Source organism: Chrysochloris asiatica, unplaced genomic scaffold (assembly GCF_000296735.1).
Source record: "Chrysochloris asiatica unplaced genomic scaffold, ChrAsi1.0 scaffold00049, whole genome shotgun sequence".
Lineage (NCBI taxonomy): Eukaryota > Metazoa > Chordata > Mammalia > Afrosoricida > Chrysochloridae > Chrysochloris > Chrysochloris asiatica.
The window spans coordinates 17,394,374-17,411,238 of NW_006408567.1; the positions used below are offsets into that span (position 1 = coordinate 17,394,374).

The window sequence follows — 16,865 nt, forward strand, 5'->3', positions numbered from 1 at the left end:
GGCATCATTGATGGACTCGGGGGTGGCAGCGGTGGTGAGGTTGGCTCAGGATCGAGCATTGTTTCGTTCTGCTGTGCATGGGGTCGCTATGAGTCAGTTCCGACTCGATGGCACCTGACAACAACAACAACATTCATTTGGTATATTTGCCTGTTTTCTCATTTTTTTTGAGAGATTCTATTAAAAAATCAGAAATGGGTTTTGAATGTTATCACACATTACTTGCCATATGCATAGTTGATTGTAGTTTTTCTCCTGTTAATGTGGCAAGGTACGTTAATCTATTTTTGAAATGTTTATGATAAACCAAACTTGGTTTCTGTGTTAATGATGGATATTTGCCTAAATTTTTCTTCTTAATATATATTAGATTCGTATCTAAGGATTAGCTTTATTTCATAAAACATACTGGGAATTATTCTTAATCTGGAACAATTTGTATAAGCTAAGCAGTTTCTGTAAATGTTTACTGTACATCATCTGTGAAACCCACCATTATAGTTCGGGGAGTTCCTTTGTAGGTTATTAATTGTGACTCAATATTTTGATAAATACAGGGCTATTTAGATTTTCATTTTGAGTCAATTTTGTTAAGGTGTGTGTTTTAAAAAGTGTTCATTTTCATCTCAGTTGTTGAATTTTTCAGCATAAAATCATTCATAATTCATTATTTTTAATTTTTGGAGAATCTGTAATGGTAATCTCTTTTATACCTTATAGTGGCTACTTGTGTGCAAACACTCAGGTTTTTACTTTGGTCTCCCCTTCCCCTCACAATTCTTGTTCTTGAGGACTGCTGGTGGTACAGTGATTAAAGTGCTTGACTGCTTACAGAAAGGTGGGTGGTTTGTACCCTCCATTCTGTGGGGAAAAAGATGGACAGTTCAGCTTTTGTAAAGTTTTGTACCAGTGGGAACTCTCTGGAGCAGTATTACCCTGCTTTGTATACTCCACAGCACATAACAACAACAACATAGGTTAATATCTCATGTGCATGCGAAAGCTGGACAGTGAATAAGGAAGACCGTAGAAGAATTGATGCCTTTGAATTATGGTGTTGGAGAATACTAAAAGTGCCATGGGCTGCCAAAAAACCAACAGATCTGTTTTGGAAAAAGTGCAGCCAGAGTGCTCCTTGGAGGCCAGGATGGCCAAACTTCGTCTCTCATACTTCAGACATATTGTCAGTAGGGGACTGGTCTGGAGAAGGATATCATGTTTGGTAAGGGTCAGAGAAAAAGAGGAAGACCCCTATCAAGATGGATTGGCCAAGTGGCAGCATCAGTGGACTCAAGCATGGCAACAGTAGTGAGGTTGGCCCAGGACCAGGCAGTGTTTTGTTCTGCTGTGCATAAGGACTCGATGGCACCTAACAACAACATAGGTGTTCACTTTGAGTTGGAATCAACTCACTGTAAATGTAGTGGGTTTTTTTGTTATTGTTGTTTTTTGTCTAGTTGCTATTTTGTTGATTTTTGTTTAGTTTATTTCCAATTATTTTGGGTTGACTGCCTTTTTTTAGCTTCTACCTAAGTTATTGATTTTAATTGTTACAGAAGCATCTAATGGGTAAATTTCTGTCTAAACAGTGGTTTAATTGTATGCATCGACTTATGTTGTTATGTTTTAATAATCATTCATTTTGAAAACCATTTTGAATTTCTCCTTTGAGCCATCACTAATTAAAACTTTGTTACTTAATTTCAATGTTAATGATTACCAGTTTTAGTAGCACTAGGATCATTCCTGGTGTTGCATCAGGATAAACACTGGATTGCACAAACCACAATATTGGCAATTCAAATCCCACTAGCTGCTCTTCGGAAACTGTATACAGGGTCACTATGAGTTGGGACCGACTGAACGGCACTTAACGATAACAATATGGTAAAAAAAAAAAACCCACTTTGCTTGTACTCCTTTGAAATTCATTAAGACTTTTTTGTTTTATGTTTTGGTGCATTCCATACGCACTTGAAAAGAATTAGTATTTTGTATTTGTTTGGTGGTGGTGGTGGTGGTGGTGGTATGTGCCATGGAGTCAGTTCCAACCCATAGCAACCCTGTACAGGGTTTCCGAGGCTATAAATCTTTATGGGAGCAGAAAGCCTCATCTTTCTCCCGCTAAACAGCTGGTAGTTTCGACCTGCTGACCCTGAGGTTCGCAGCCCGTTTCGTAACCACTACCCTACCGGTGGTGGTGTTAGGTGCTGTCAAATCTGTTCCAGCTCATAGTGACCCTAGGCACAACAGAATGAAACCCTTTCCTACGCCATTCTAACAGTTGTTGTTAACGTTTGAACTCATTGTTGCCCTACTGTGCCAGTCTATCTTGTTGAGGATTTTCCTCTTTTCTGCGGATCCACTTTTCCAAACTGAATGCTGAAGTCTTCTAAGTAGCAGGCTGGCTGTATATATCTTACAGTATGGATTTGTTTTTATAGAAGTCCATGGTACTTTAAATATTCTTTGCCACCACCATAATTCACGTGCATTAGAGGCCATTGGAAATAGCATGGATGGATTGGGTCAGGCGTACCGTAGCTTTCAAAGTGACATCTGTGCTCTTTATCATTTTGTTTGTTCTTGTTATGTGCTGACAAGTCAGTTCTGACTCAGCAACCCTGTATAGGTTTTCTGAGAAGCGGCTAGTGGGTATGAACCTTTTTGCTAGCAGTTCAGTGCTTTTCCGATAGCATTTAACCAGGATTCGTTGTTTGGTGTGGTGGTCTGCAAATATCAATAAGTCATATAGTTCTTAACATCTGTATCCTTATTTTGTGTGAATGTATGTATGTGTTCTTTAAATAATTGATAGAGGAGTACTAATCTTTTGCAGTAATCTAAAATTCTCCTAAATCTTCATTTAGTTGCTTTTTGTTTTTTTAAGCTCTGTTAATAGCTGTATCTATATTTGGGGATTATTGTGGCTTCTTAATAAATTGACCCTTTAATCATTATGAAATATTCCTCGTTATCCCTAAAAATTTATGTCTATATTCTGATACTACTGTAGCTATTTCTGCTTTCATGTTTTCAGCATTTCCATGTTATTACCATATTTTTAGACTCCTGCTGTGGCACTGTAGGTTCAGCACTGGACTGTAAACCACAAGGTTGACAGTTCAAACCCACCAGCTATTCCTTGGAAACCACCCAATACAGGGTTGCTATGAGTCGGAACCAACTTGATAGCACTTACCAAGAACAACAATTTTTTATACAAATACTATATGCTTCCTGTGTTTAACCATACCCTCCTTTCATGAGTTATTTTCATAAGCAATCTATGCTAATTTTACAGCGACATGTTATAAACAATTGGTATAGCAGCACTTACAAAAATATCTCTCCAGTGGGAAGAAAGTGGTTGGTAAATAAATGTATAAGATTTGGGTTATTTGGGTGAATGTACAGTATCTTTTTACTACCTTTTTTTTATAAAAACTTCATCATTATCTTTATATTTAAAGAATGACTTTTATATTCAACAAATAGCTGAGTTGTGCATTTTAATCTAGTCTGATAATTCACTTTTACAATGAGTATCTAGCATTTTTAATTATCCAGAAGTATTAGATTGTTTTATTTGTATTCTTTGTTTCTTCATTTCTGCCACCTTTTGGTTCAATATCATACTTTTAGTATTACGTCTCTTCTGTTGACCTTTAAGCGACTGTATTTTTTATTTCTTTAATTAATGAGCCTTTTATATTTGTTTGCTAACCTCCTCCTCAGCCCTGAAGTTTTTTGTAAACATGCTAAAAAAAAGTTTCCATAGCTGTGTTTATGGAAATAACCTCCCATGGGGTGGGGTGGTTGGCAAACAAATGGAGAAGGTGCATGCCATAGGGGGGGGTTTGGGAGGGATTCCCATGTGTGTAATTTTTATTAACTTGCCAGTTTATCTTCAAATAGTGATATATCATATGATAAACAATATAATACTGTTTTTCTCATATGATGTACTCACATAAATAATGAGAACATGCAGACAGTGTACATAGGAAACTGATGTGCCCAGGGTTACCTGGTTTGCAAAACTCGTGCGCATTATTTACATAGAAGTATGCTAATTGCATAATTCTATCTAAATCCCATCTTTTGTCATGTATTAATTCTGTGTTATAATGCTCACCACGCATTATTAGCTGTTTAATTGAAAATAGAAATTTTAAAACATTAAAAAATAAAGATAATGCAAAAGAACTTTTATATTTACCCAAGTCCTGGGGTGACACTGTAGGGTAAATACTGGAATGCTAACTGTAAGGTTGGCAGTTCAAACACACCAGCTGCTCCTTGGAATCTTATACAGGGTCACTATGAGTTGGAACTGTCACAAGGACACATAACAACAACATACACATTTTGCTCTTTCTGGTGTTTAATTCCTTTCTGCAATATCTGGCTTACAACTTCCTTTATGTTTTTATTTTATTGTGATTGATGTTGTTTGTTGAATTTTCCTAAGCATTCTTTTTTATTTTCTTTCATTTTTGGAACGTAACTTTTGGTTTGCATAGAATTCTAAGTGGACATTTTTTTTTTTTCCCCCAGAAAAGAAAAGAGATGTTATGTTTTGTTTTTTGGCTTTTATTATTTCTGATAAGTCAATAGCCATTCCTGCCACTACCATTGTTCCCCTGACTCCTGGCTAATTTTAATATTTTTATGTTTGATTAAACTCAAGATTATTTATTCCCTAAATATGATTTTTGTTGGTGGTTTTCCCTGCTTAGTGGTTGGCTGAGTTTCTTGGATCTGAGGGTAGAACTCTTAAGCAAATTTTGAAAACCTTCATACTTTACCTTTTTTAGATATTTTTGTCCTTCAGTGTTTTTCTCTACTCTTTCTGGTTCTCTTAGTTACAGGTATATTAAAGGGTTTGCTGTTATCCCAGAGGTCTATGGTTTATTCATTCTGTTTTCTTTTTGTGTGTGTTTCTATTGCCCTGAGTTCTAATTCAGTCATTTTTTTTATTTTTATTTTTTTTTTGCTGCTGCTGTTGTTGCTGAGTCCAGTCTGTAGTTAAAAGCAGTAAATATTTGTGTGTACATATATATATATATATACATACATACAAACACACACATATGTATATACACACACATACCCTACTATTTGTTTGTCCTTAAATAAAAGTTTTGGTTTACTTTAAATTGCTTGTCTGCTGATCTCAACATCCGGGGCTATTTTTGTGTTGATTTTTTTCAGCGGGGGTTTTTTTTTTTTGTTGTTGTTGATAATTAGCCTCTTTTTTTCTTTTTTAATGTTTGTTTTTAATTGTATCTGTAATTTTTAAATGTATATCAGACTCGAGTGTAAGTGAGTCTCCTTTATAGTTTAGTGGGATCTTTATGTACATGACTTGGATTCTTCAGGCTGGAATCAGAACTTGCCCTTGAGCATTCTTGGTGTTTTGAGCACTGGGAGAGAGAGTCTCTCTATATGCATTACTGCCCAACCAACAGACCCACAGCCAACTTGGTCCCTTTTAGTTCTGCCTCTATCCTTGCAGTCCTTCAAGATACTTTGTTCCCTCTGCAGGCTCTCCTGCCTGGCTCCATCCATAGCCTTCCCTTAGATTAGCTAGTGTTTAGTTGCTTCTGGCTTCTCTGAGTCCTTAATTTTCTGGTAAGTACTTAGAAAGCAATGACTTGCTTACCTGTTTGGTTAGCATTTCTACATTACATATAGGACCAAAGATGTTTGAATAAATTAAGTATTCATAGGGATCTTAAGAATTCCTAGGTGGTACAAATGAGCTCTGGTAGCAAAATGTGTACAATTTGGCCTGCTAACCAGAAGATCAGCAGTTCAAAACTACCAGCCGTTCCATGAAGAAAGGTGAGGCTTTCTGCTCCCATAATAAAGATTTATAACCTCGGAAACTCTATTCACTATGAGTCAGAACCATCTCCATGGCATACTATTACCACCACCACCAGGTGGTACAAATGGTTAATCACTCGACTACTGACTGAGGGTTGTGGTTTGAACCCTTGGAAGACAATCGTAGCAAGTTGCTTTTATCATTGCCTTGAAAACTGTGTGAAGCAGGTTTGCTCAGCACATACGGGATTACCCTGAGTCAGAACCAACCTTATAGCAACTAACAATGTAAGGGTTATATTATTTGAAAACACCTTTCTAAAAATAATTCTTAGTATGTGTCTGAGTAAAATTTTAAGTATATTTATTAACCAAACCCCAAACCCATTGCCATAATCAATTCTCACCCATAGTAACCCTATAGAAGAGTAGAACTGCCCCATAGGGTTTCTAAGGCTTTAATCTTTATGGAAGTAGAATGCCTCATCTTTCTCTTGATGAGACATCAATCACTGTGACATCCGGACTCCTTAAATTCCTTAAATGGAAAAATAAAGAATATACTTCAAATTTCTTTAAATATGAGCAGGTAGTGATTTCTTACATGGGATGTACTTCTTTGATGTGGTCACGAAAACCCTAGCAAGCTATTGTTCCTGAAGAGAGTATATTCAGGTTCTCAGTGCATAGGGCCAGGAGCAATGAGCAGAGGCACGCTTGGCATATGCCTACGATCTCTATAAAGGACTGGTGGTGGTGGTTGTATACTTTCTAGTAATTTCTGACTAAGCAACCCAACATAGGGTTTCCGAGGCTGTAAATCTTTACAGGAACAGAAAGCTTCATCTTCAGCAGAGTGACTGGTAGTTTTGAACTGCTTGCAGTTACCAGCCCAGTTCATAATCCACTATGCTACCAGAACTCCAAGCTCCTTCTGTAAGAGACTAGATAATCAATGTGTCCTAGGCTTTGCAGTCTGTTGCATAGTCGTCTTTGTGTATTTTGTTACCCTTTATAAAAACCCTGTTTAGTTCTTGTTGTTACGTGCTGCTGACTCAGTTCCACTTCACAGTGACCCTGTATAAGGTTTCCAACAAGCCTCTGATAAGTTTGAACCACCAACCTTGCTGTTCAAACAAACCTTGTAGTCAAGTTGCTTCTCGTATGGTGCCACACATGGACTCCATCTTTAGCTAGAGTGTACTGATAACCTCAGCCAGGCCATAGATTGCTGCACCCTGGACTAACTAGATTGTCTTTAAAGTTGTTTTTGCACTCAAAATTATGTTGAATTTCGCCAACTGTAGGGTGTTGAGAATAATAATGTTTGGAAAATGCAGAAGATCAGACTATAACAGGCCTCAACAAATACTATGTTAAAATATATGTGCAGTTATGTACTGTATTTTACACAAATAAGTTTGTTTGCTACCTCTGACTCCCTCTAGAAAGAACACTATGTTTCTTGTGTTTTTTACATATTGGTGTAAGACTATGTAAATACTTGAAATAGTTGAATGTGTAAATACAGAATTACTTGGGAGTGGAGGAGAGGATTTATTGTCAAACATAGAAGGGCGTGCATATCCTCCCCCCACACACACACACATTTTTTTGTGCAAAAATGCAGTAGACCGTCTTACTCCATTAAAGAAAGCCCTCTATTTCTTTTTAGGAGTATAAACCACCAGCAACCCGCAAACTTCATAATATCCTCGGAGTTGAAACTGGAGGGCCTGGTGGGCGCCGTGCTGGGGAATCAGGTCATACGGTAGCTGACTACTTGAAGTTCAAAGACCTCATTTTAAGGATGCTTGATTATGACCCCAAAACACGAATCCAACCATATTATGCCCTGCAGCACAGTTTTTTCAAGAAAACGGCTGATGAAGGTACAAACACAAGCAACAGTGTATCCACAAGCCCTGCAATGGAGCAGTCCCAGTCTTCAGGCACCACCTCCAGTACATCTTCAAGCTCAGGTCTGTTCCTCCTTGCTTTGTGTTCTCTTTGCAAAGTGAGATTCTTTTATAGTGTGGGTAAAATTGATTAATGGGGTAGGGTGGAATGAGTTTACTTCGTTTCATCTCTCTGTGTTAGTAATAAAATTTATCCACCGAAAAAAAAATTATACATGTAATACATTTTGTGTGGTAGTTGGAAACACAACTGTTTATTAACCAGAAATTTTAATTGTTTCTTAAGTGGAACTATTTTTTCCATATGCTTATGTTTTCCTTTAGTTTGCCCAAACTTGATTGTGTTTTATAGAATGGTTGATATGAATGACCTTCCTTTTAGACAGAAAATCCTATGGTTTTATGATAATGACATCAGCTTAATATTATGATATTAGAATATAAACTTTGAACTCACAAGTCGTACTGTGTTGTGATTTTTAAGGTGGATCATCGGGGACAAGCAACAGTGGGAGAGCACGGTCAGACCCAACGCATCAGCACCGGCACAGTGGGGGGCACTTCACAGCTGCTGTCCAGGCCATGGACTGCGAGACACACAGTCCCCAGGTCTGCTCACAGTGGCCACTCCTGGCAATATTACTTTAGAGTCATTATTGATTCACTCTTAGAGGTCATAGCGTGCTTATTTATGAGGAGATGTAACTTTATTACAATTACAGGAGCACATCCTTCCACTTTCCCCCTCCTTGTTTAGAAATGTTGTTGTTATGTGCTGTGGAGTTGGTTCCGACTCATAGCTACCCTGTATAGGGTTTCCAAGGCTGTAAATATTTACAGGAGCAGAAAGCATCTTTCTCCTGCGGAACAGCTGGTAGTTTCGAACTGCTGACCTTGCGGTTCTTAGCCCGATTTGTAACCATTACACTACCAGAGCTGGCATTTATTGGGTGCATAGCAGTTACTGTTCCACGTGTTTTCTTGTGTTCCCTCATTTGTCACAGCATTATTTTGAGCTTTACACTGATTTGAGCCATATTTTACAGTGGGAACTGAAACTTCATGGGTTAAGTAACTTTGGCTGGGTCACAAACTTAATTAACTATCCTGCAGTAATATAACACACTAAGTACTATGTATAATGTAAAAGGTCCCGGGGCCTGTTAGCATTGATTGCCCTGTATTCTGAGTCTATCACTTGATTTTGAACTTCTGTATGTTTTTGCACTTGCTTTTTAAGCCTGTTTAAAATTCATTAATAATTTTAAAAAATATTGAGATAGATAAGATGGTTGTTGTTAAGTGCCTTTGAGTCAGTTTCGACTCATAATGACCCTGTATAGGGTTTCCAAGGAGTGATTGATAGGTTTGAACCACTGACTTTGTAGTTAGCAGTCCAGTGTTTATTCTACAGTGCCATACCAGGAGTAGTATTTTAATTGTCTTTGTAAAATAATAGTCTGTATTAAGCACATGGTGTTTTATAGTGAGGAGTCAATGTAATATTTGATGGTTGAAATCTATCAGTCTCTTTTCCATTCTTATAATTGGTGCTACTGAATACTATCGGATACATGGATACATTGTTCTGTTGATTGGTGTTTACCCATCTCAAGTGTGTTAAGTGCTCAGCTGCTAACTAAAAGATAAAGACGAGGCAGTCTGCTTCCACAAAGATTTATTGTGGAAACGCTATGGGGAGTTGTACTATGTCCTGTAGGGTCTCTGTGAGTTGAAATTCACTCGATGACACTGAGTTTGGTTTTTGCTTTGTGTGTTTTTGCTGGCAATCTTACTTACCATTTCTCCAATTCTCTGTAATAACTGTTTTAAGCTTTTCTACTCTGCTGAAGATTTTGACTTACCTTCTCTATGCTCACTCTTGTGTTATAAAGAAAATAGTGTTCAGCTTTTAATATATAGTGACTACATAGTCCTACTTACATGCACAGTTGTTTGTCTCTCATGCTCTTTTCTTTAGAAAAAGCCATTTGTGTTTCTTCCTGCTCAAGGCCAAGCCCACCCACCCAGCTCTGTCTCCTGTCCTGCTCCATGCTGGGCTTTGCTTGTGGATACACCTCTAGCTCCTTGCAGCCTCTCTTCTCTATTGGTGCTTTCTTTTTACCAGCATTAACTATTCACAGCTCTCTCCCATCTGAAACAACCTTTCCCTGACCCTGTGTTTTCTTACCTTGTATTTCTGCTACCTGTGGTGTCTATTCCTTTACCTTATAAAAACTCTATTGTTGTTGTTAAGTGCCATCGAGTCGGTTCTGACCCATAGCAACCCTGTACAGGGTTTCCGAGGGTGTAAATCTTTACGGGAGTAGAAAAGCCTCATCTTTCTCCCGCGGAGCGGCTGGTAGTTGAGAACCACTGACCTTAAGGTTCACAGCCCGATTCGTAACCACTACGCTACCAGAGCTCCTTATAAAAACTCTATAGCCTGCTGCAATTAGATTACTGCCGCTTGACTCCACAGAAACTGTTTGTGCCTGTGTCATCAGTAAACTCCCTTGAATGAGTCCCATAGACATTCTAATTGCTTGTCTTCATCCATCAACCACATTGGACAATGGCAACTTTTCCCTACTTTTTGAAACACTTTCCTAGTTTGTTTGACAAAGTGTCCCTATGACTTCCCCCCATATCATTGACATATTTAGTGCTTGAGGCATTTGAAAGATCTTAAAAGGCCAGGAACTGGAATGACCTGTGTATGTGTGTGGAACCTAGAGCAGTGGGAAAGGATGACCCAAGGGGGAGATGGGCATTGGCCCTATTGTGTAGCCCATTTGTGTTGATTTTGAATTACTGTCATGGGTTTACATGACTGCTGTAACTCACGAAAGTCTGTTTGTAACCCCAAAATCAAATCAACCACCACTGCACTTTGAGCTTCATTCACAGACATGTGCATCATTTGAGTTTTCCAAAGGGCATATTCCAAGCTGGTTCAAATATTTGCTAATTCTTTGTTTGTGGGGACTGTATAGAATAACTACCAAGAATAACAGCAATTAACTGTATTTTGGTTTTCTATGAGCATCATTAAGGGGTTTTTAAACAAGAGAATAGGACTTATATTTCTAAAAGATCATTTTTGCTATTCTCTGGAGAATGAATTGGAGACAGGGAGTGTGGTGTGGGAGCTGGGAGTTTCTTTAGGAAACGTTGTTAGTCTAGGCATGTGATGCTACGGCCTAGGTTGGAGTAATGAGGTGGCGGCTAGAGAAGAGGCCATTTGGATACACTGGTATGGCATTGTATACAGGGTCATCATGAAATTCACAGCAGTGTAGGTAGGTGCAGTAAGACTTGTTTATGGATTGGATAGAGAATTGTGGATCAGCTGAATGTATTTTAGTGGTTTTATTGGAACAGGAAAGGTAAAGAGAGAGGAATTTTAGGGGAAAGTTAAGAATTCTTTGAAATCTATTAAAAATATTTTCTTACCTCTCTATAGAAAAAGTATGCTAACTTCTGGCATCATTAATGCTGTCCAGGAAAGGAAATGGCTAATGAAGTATCTGAACTTAGTTATGGATATAATTTACTAAAAATTACAGTTCTCATAGTAACATACTTTTTATTTTCACTCTTGAATATATTTGGCATCTTGAATTCTAGAATTGTCTAACAAATTAAAAGTTTCAAAACTTTCTCCTTAATGTAAATGTTCGCAATATAAATGCAAATGTCAGTAGACTTTGAAGACAAAAGTTTGTAAACAGTACTCTGACTAAATGCTTTTTAAAATCTGTTCTTCTAGGTGCGTCAGCAGTTTCCTGCTCCTCTTGGTTGGTCAGGCACGGAAGCCCCTACACAAGTCACTGTTGAAACTCATCCTGTTCAAGAAACCACCTTTCATGTAGCCCCTCAACAGAATGCATTACATCATCACCATGGAAATAGTTCCCATCACCATCACCATCACCACCACCACCACCACCACCATGGACAACAAGCCTTGGGTAACCGGACCAGGCCAAGGGTCTACAATTCTCCAACGAATAGCTCCTCTACCCAGGATTCTATGGAGGTTGGCCATAGTCACCACTCCATGACATCCCTGTCTTCCTCAACTACTTCTTCCTCTACATCTTCCTCCTCTACTGGTAATCAAGGCAATCAGGCCTACCAGAATCGTCCAGTGGCTGCTAATACCTTGGACTTTGGACAGAATGGAGCTATGGACGTTAATTTAACCGTCTACTCCAATCCTCGCCAAGAGACTGGCATAGCTGGACATCCAACATACCAATTTTCTGCTAATACAGGTCCTGCACATTACATGACTGAAGGACATCTGACAATGAGGCAAGGAATTGATAGAGAAGAGTCTCCCATGACAGGAGTTTGTGTTCAACAAAGTCCTGTAGCTAGCTCGTGACTAAATTGAAACTTGAGTTTGTTTCTTGTGTGTTTTTATAGAAGTGGTGTTTTTTTCCAAAAACAAAGTGCAAAGCTGCTTGAATCAGAAGGAGATTAACACACTGAACCGCTACAAGAGGGCAAAGCTGACCTTTATTATTATTATTATTATTTTTTAACTTGAAAAGATTGCAAAGGAACAATGAAGTTTTTTAAAGAGCCATGTCCAAACCCATCTTTATGGATAGCTCAGAGGTAGCACCTCTCCTTTTGCCTCCCCTGTTTTAACTTGCCACATCCCAATCATAGTGGGGTTTTTTTTGTCTTTCTATTCAACAAAAGTTAATGTTCACATGTTGGTCTTGGTCATTTGCCAACTAATTTTAAAATAAAAGGCACTGCACATAATTTGCATCAAGGGCCCCATAAGGGTGTTTCTCCCCCCCTCCCCCCCTTTTTTTTTTTCCTTTGCCCCGTTTTTGTTTAGTTTTGGGTGGGGTGGGATATTTGGGTTTTTAAGTCCTCTAAACACACTTGGGCACAGAAATGCAGTACTGTAGGGAAGAGGGACCTCCAGCTTACACAAACATCATCTTCAGCTATATGAAAGGGACGGTTGTGTTGAAATTTGTAAGGCACAGTAAGCATGCTAAGTGGCGGGAATCAGCACTCTCCTGTCTGAACCTACTGAGGAGCAAAGCAGCAATTACATGGGATTCTGGGGGCCTCCTGTTTTTTGTTGGTTTTTTTTTGAGGCCGCAGGGAGATAGTAATGGAACGTGACTGGTCTCCTAACCAAGGTGCACTGAGAAGCAATCAACGGGTCAGTTATGGCCAGTCCTGGGGAGGTCTGAGTGGTGGTCTTTGGGATAACCTTTGGCCTTATGGATTTGGACTCTAAATTAGAAGAGCCTGCCATTTCAGATGCAATCACTTTTGGACATGCTTTTGCAGATAGTCCTTAATGCTGAAAACACAGAGAATGGGTAATTCAAGAGGCCTTTCTTTTAAAATAGACTTTTGTGACCCACTAATTGTAAGGTATTGCAAGGTCACTTTGCGTGTGTCATAAAGTTGACTTCCTTATTGGTTGAAGGTCACAGAAGTAGTGGTTTGCTTTGATGAAAATAGCTACAGCTGTGTCCCTTCCTGCTTTTTACTTTTTCTTTTGCTTTTTCTCGGCACGTGGTATCTCCACCATTTCTTCTGCACAAAGATGTCTTCTGTTCATCCTGAACATTTTTAAAAAAAAAAAAAATGCAGAATTTTATGTGACTGCTTTTTGCCTCACAATTATGCTGTGAATTTTACAAAAATTTATTTTCTTTTTTGATAATTTATTGTACCAAAGCTGTTTTTATAGCACATAGATGTCTGTAACCAATAATGTAGCAGTTCTGCACTTTGACACAAGGTGTAACTAGACCATTTTTAAATGTCAGTTGAAAATTATGGCTGTACTATTGCTTAAACAAAACTGGAACTGTTGTTGAATCCATAGCCAATACATTTACAGCAATCTGTGTACTGAACATAATAGATTGACATCCAACTCAAGATGGCAACATCTGTTACATTATAAATGTGTTCAGGCTTCTGAGAGGAAAGGGACACTGGATCCACAAGCTATGGAACCAGCAGCTGATTCTTGTATTCCTGATTAACCTACTTGTAAACTTGAAAACAAGACCTTGATTGCACCAACAGGTCCCGAATATGAGCACGGGTAAAGCAGAACTCACGCATGACCTGAAGCTAACAGGCTGGTGTTTAACAGGTGCCTAGTTTTCAGATTACGCTGCCTTAATATAACACAGTCTGGCAGTTGCTAAATTTGTGTTCCCATTTTAAATTGACCAATTTTAGGAAGTTATGTTTTTTGAGTGGTTGAATTGGGAGAATGAAGATAATTTACCTGTCCAGGATCAATAGAAGCCTAGGAAAGAAGCAGTAATCTACCTCTGCCGATAAACCCTGTTCAAAACAACTCAGCAGAACACCACATTACTTTTTATTGGTCAATTCCATGTGGCTGACAAGGTCAAGTTTTTCTGAACAAAAGCAGGTTTTTCTATGAGTAAGCAGTGACAAAAGAAAGGCTTAAAACAATGTATATGTGAATCGAAAGTTGGAAATACCTTTTTTATTTCCTAAACCACACACACACACAAATTTTGTTGTTAATCAGGAGATCCATATTTATTTTATAATTAAATGTCAAGCCTGTGGATGACTTTTGAACTTTGGTAGTTCCTAAAGGTTTACAGTATATAAAAGGGTATCAGCTTGAGTATGGCAATATCAAAAAGGACTTCAGTAATTTGCTGTTTTAGTGATAATAAGGTTCAGATATTTTATCAGTCAGGTCATTTTCTTTCTGTGCTGGTTGCCACATCTTAGCAAGCACCGAAAACAAAAGCAGTTTTTAAACCGATATTTACATAAAAGCAACTCATACAATCACTGCTTCTGCATACTGTGTTATGTTACAGCCCAGTTTTGTGTGCTTTACTACACAGTTTGGTTACAGGACTTCTGTGCATTGTAAACATAAACAGCATGGAAAAGGTTAAATACCTGTGTTCAGATTGTAAGATCTAGTCCGGACTTGCTGTGTATATTGTAACGTTAAATGAAAAAAGAACCCCCCTTTGTATTATAGTCATGCGGTCTTATGTATGATAAACAGTTGAATAATTTGTCCTCAGACTCTTTACTATGCTTTTTTAAAATTAATTTAAGAAAAATGTAAACATAGTTTAAAAAAAAAAAAATCTTCCTATGCAATTAACCTAACCTGGCCCAGGTAATGGTCTGGTAGGTATACTGAGTATAAGTTTAGTCAGATGTGTAAGAAAGGAAGTGTTACATCAACATAGGTTTCAAAAGTCTCTGAAAGGAAAAATTGGAGGTTTAGAAGAGCATTTTGAGTTTTAAGATTTAATGGTTGCTATATTCATCTGCTATATTTACCCTGTTTATCCTTGATTCAAAGTGCGCATATTTTTGTTTGTAGTGTTTAGAATGAATGTGGGGGTTTAGATGATTTTTCTCTAATAGACTTTGACCTGCTTGGAAGCAAGACAGAATACAAATACTATTGTTCCTTGTTCCCCAAATCCTAGGATGGGGACTAATCAGGGACCTTCTTGTAGAAATTCTAGAATTTCCACCACAGTGAATTAGTTTCTAACTGAAAGCCTTCTGATTTTATAAGTTAACCTGCAGCCGCATATATTAAGTTGACTTTTGGAGGTAAGAGACATTTCAAAATAAGTTAAATGTGATGATTTTTGTAAAATCCAGGTTGGCTGGAGAAATCTGAATTTACTACTTGTAAGAAAACAAAACTTCCTTTAATTTTTTCTTAGGGTGTGAGAATTTTACTTAATCTAGCTGACACATTTTTGTGAAAAAGGAACTGAGGCTTATTTTTATTCTATGAATATTAGACCTATACTATATGTGAGAAATAATTAAAGATCTAAAAATTATGTAAAGTTCATGAACAACTATCACGTTTGCCACTGTACCATTTTCCAGCGCTCCTCTGTGGTTAGACTTACTGATCTATTCTTATAGTAGGGAAATGTATAAACAAAAAAGTCCATATAAAAAGAAGTTAACAAATGCTAAATTTCTCCTAGGCCAGTTCCCTAATTTCTTTTTGACCTGTCTTATTGGTTAACTCAGGCAACAAGTTCAAAACTCATTTGTGTATCCGTTTTTATAGTGGTGATCAAAACATCATAGCCAGATTGTATACAGACCTTGGTCTTAGTGCTACATGTGAAGGGAAAAGTTTGAAATTTTAAGACGAAGGGAGTGGGGGAGGGGCAAAAATGTGCACAGCTTTGGTATATTGTGACTATATTCAGATTTCTTAAAATCCTACCAGGGATGTCTGCTGAGCCAGACACTAGACACTGGTGTGAGGAAAAGTCGAACCGATGTTATTTTAGTAACCATCATTGCCTTACCTACTAGATTTGTTTCCTACAACAGCATATATCAAGTAATTTTCATTATAAAGAACAGGAAACCTAAGAAGATAGTTGGCATCGTTCCTTCTTTGTCATCTCCTGTAGGGGCGTAGCAGTATTCTTAAGTGTGTCCACTAAGAGCCGTCCTTTGAATATCAGTTGCATTTTCACCCAGTATTAGTCATTTCCACATATTTTTACAGCATTCTGAGTTTTTTAGTAGAAGACTTGTTTAGTAAGGTTAAGTGGCTCATTGGTTTGTGTGCTTGGCTTTTTTTCTTTAGCATTATGCATCATTGTCAAGGACCCAGATTTTACCTGCTGGCAGGGAGAAGGTGATATAAGAATCAGGCATTTCTTACAACATAACTTGAAAAAATTCACCCGAAGACAGCACAAGACAATGGTTTATTTTTTCCAATTTTGCATTTGAATCCTCTTCAAAGACAAAGATATTTCTCCACTAAACACTATGATTTACACACATAACAATAAGCAGCTTGGTACCTATAACCGCACTGGCTTCTATTCCATCCCCAGCTTCTTTACCGGAAAACACTCAGCCCTCCCCTGGAGCTTCTTCCTTTTAGAATATGCCCCTCTAAAGAGAAGTTAGACTGCAGGGATGAATGTGGGTGAGTTGGTTTCAGCACGTCATGAATTGCCTGCCATCTCCTGCCATCTTCCTGGCATCAGTGAGGAAGCCTAGAACTCGTTTCCTTTTGCCTTCGCAGTTAGCATTGTCGGGTCTCAA

General features: G+C 38.0%; 1 protein-coding gene across 3 annotated transcripts in view; it reads left to right on the forward strand.

The window, feature by feature from the left end:
* Positions 1-15,049, forward strand: part of DYRK1A (dual-specificity tyrosine-(Y)-phosphorylation regulated kinase 1A) — a 115,510-nt gene extending 100,461 nt beyond the window's left edge. The window contains exons 9-11 of one of the 3 annotated variants that reach the window (XM_006862569.1): positions 7,511-7,817; positions 8,239-8,363; positions 11,527-15,049. In XM_006862569.1, coding sequence (XP_006862631.1) covers positions 7,511-7,817; positions 8,239-8,363; positions 11,527-12,147 — 1,053 coding nt within the window. In that variant the 3' untranslated portion in view covers positions 12,148-15,049. The remainder of the gene's footprint in view (positions 1-7,510; positions 7,818-8,238; positions 8,364-11,526) is intronic. The other 2 variants (XM_006862570.1, XM_006862571.1) reach the window with 2 other exon arrangements.
* The last annotated feature ends 1,816 nt before the right edge of the window (positions 15,050-16,865 follow it).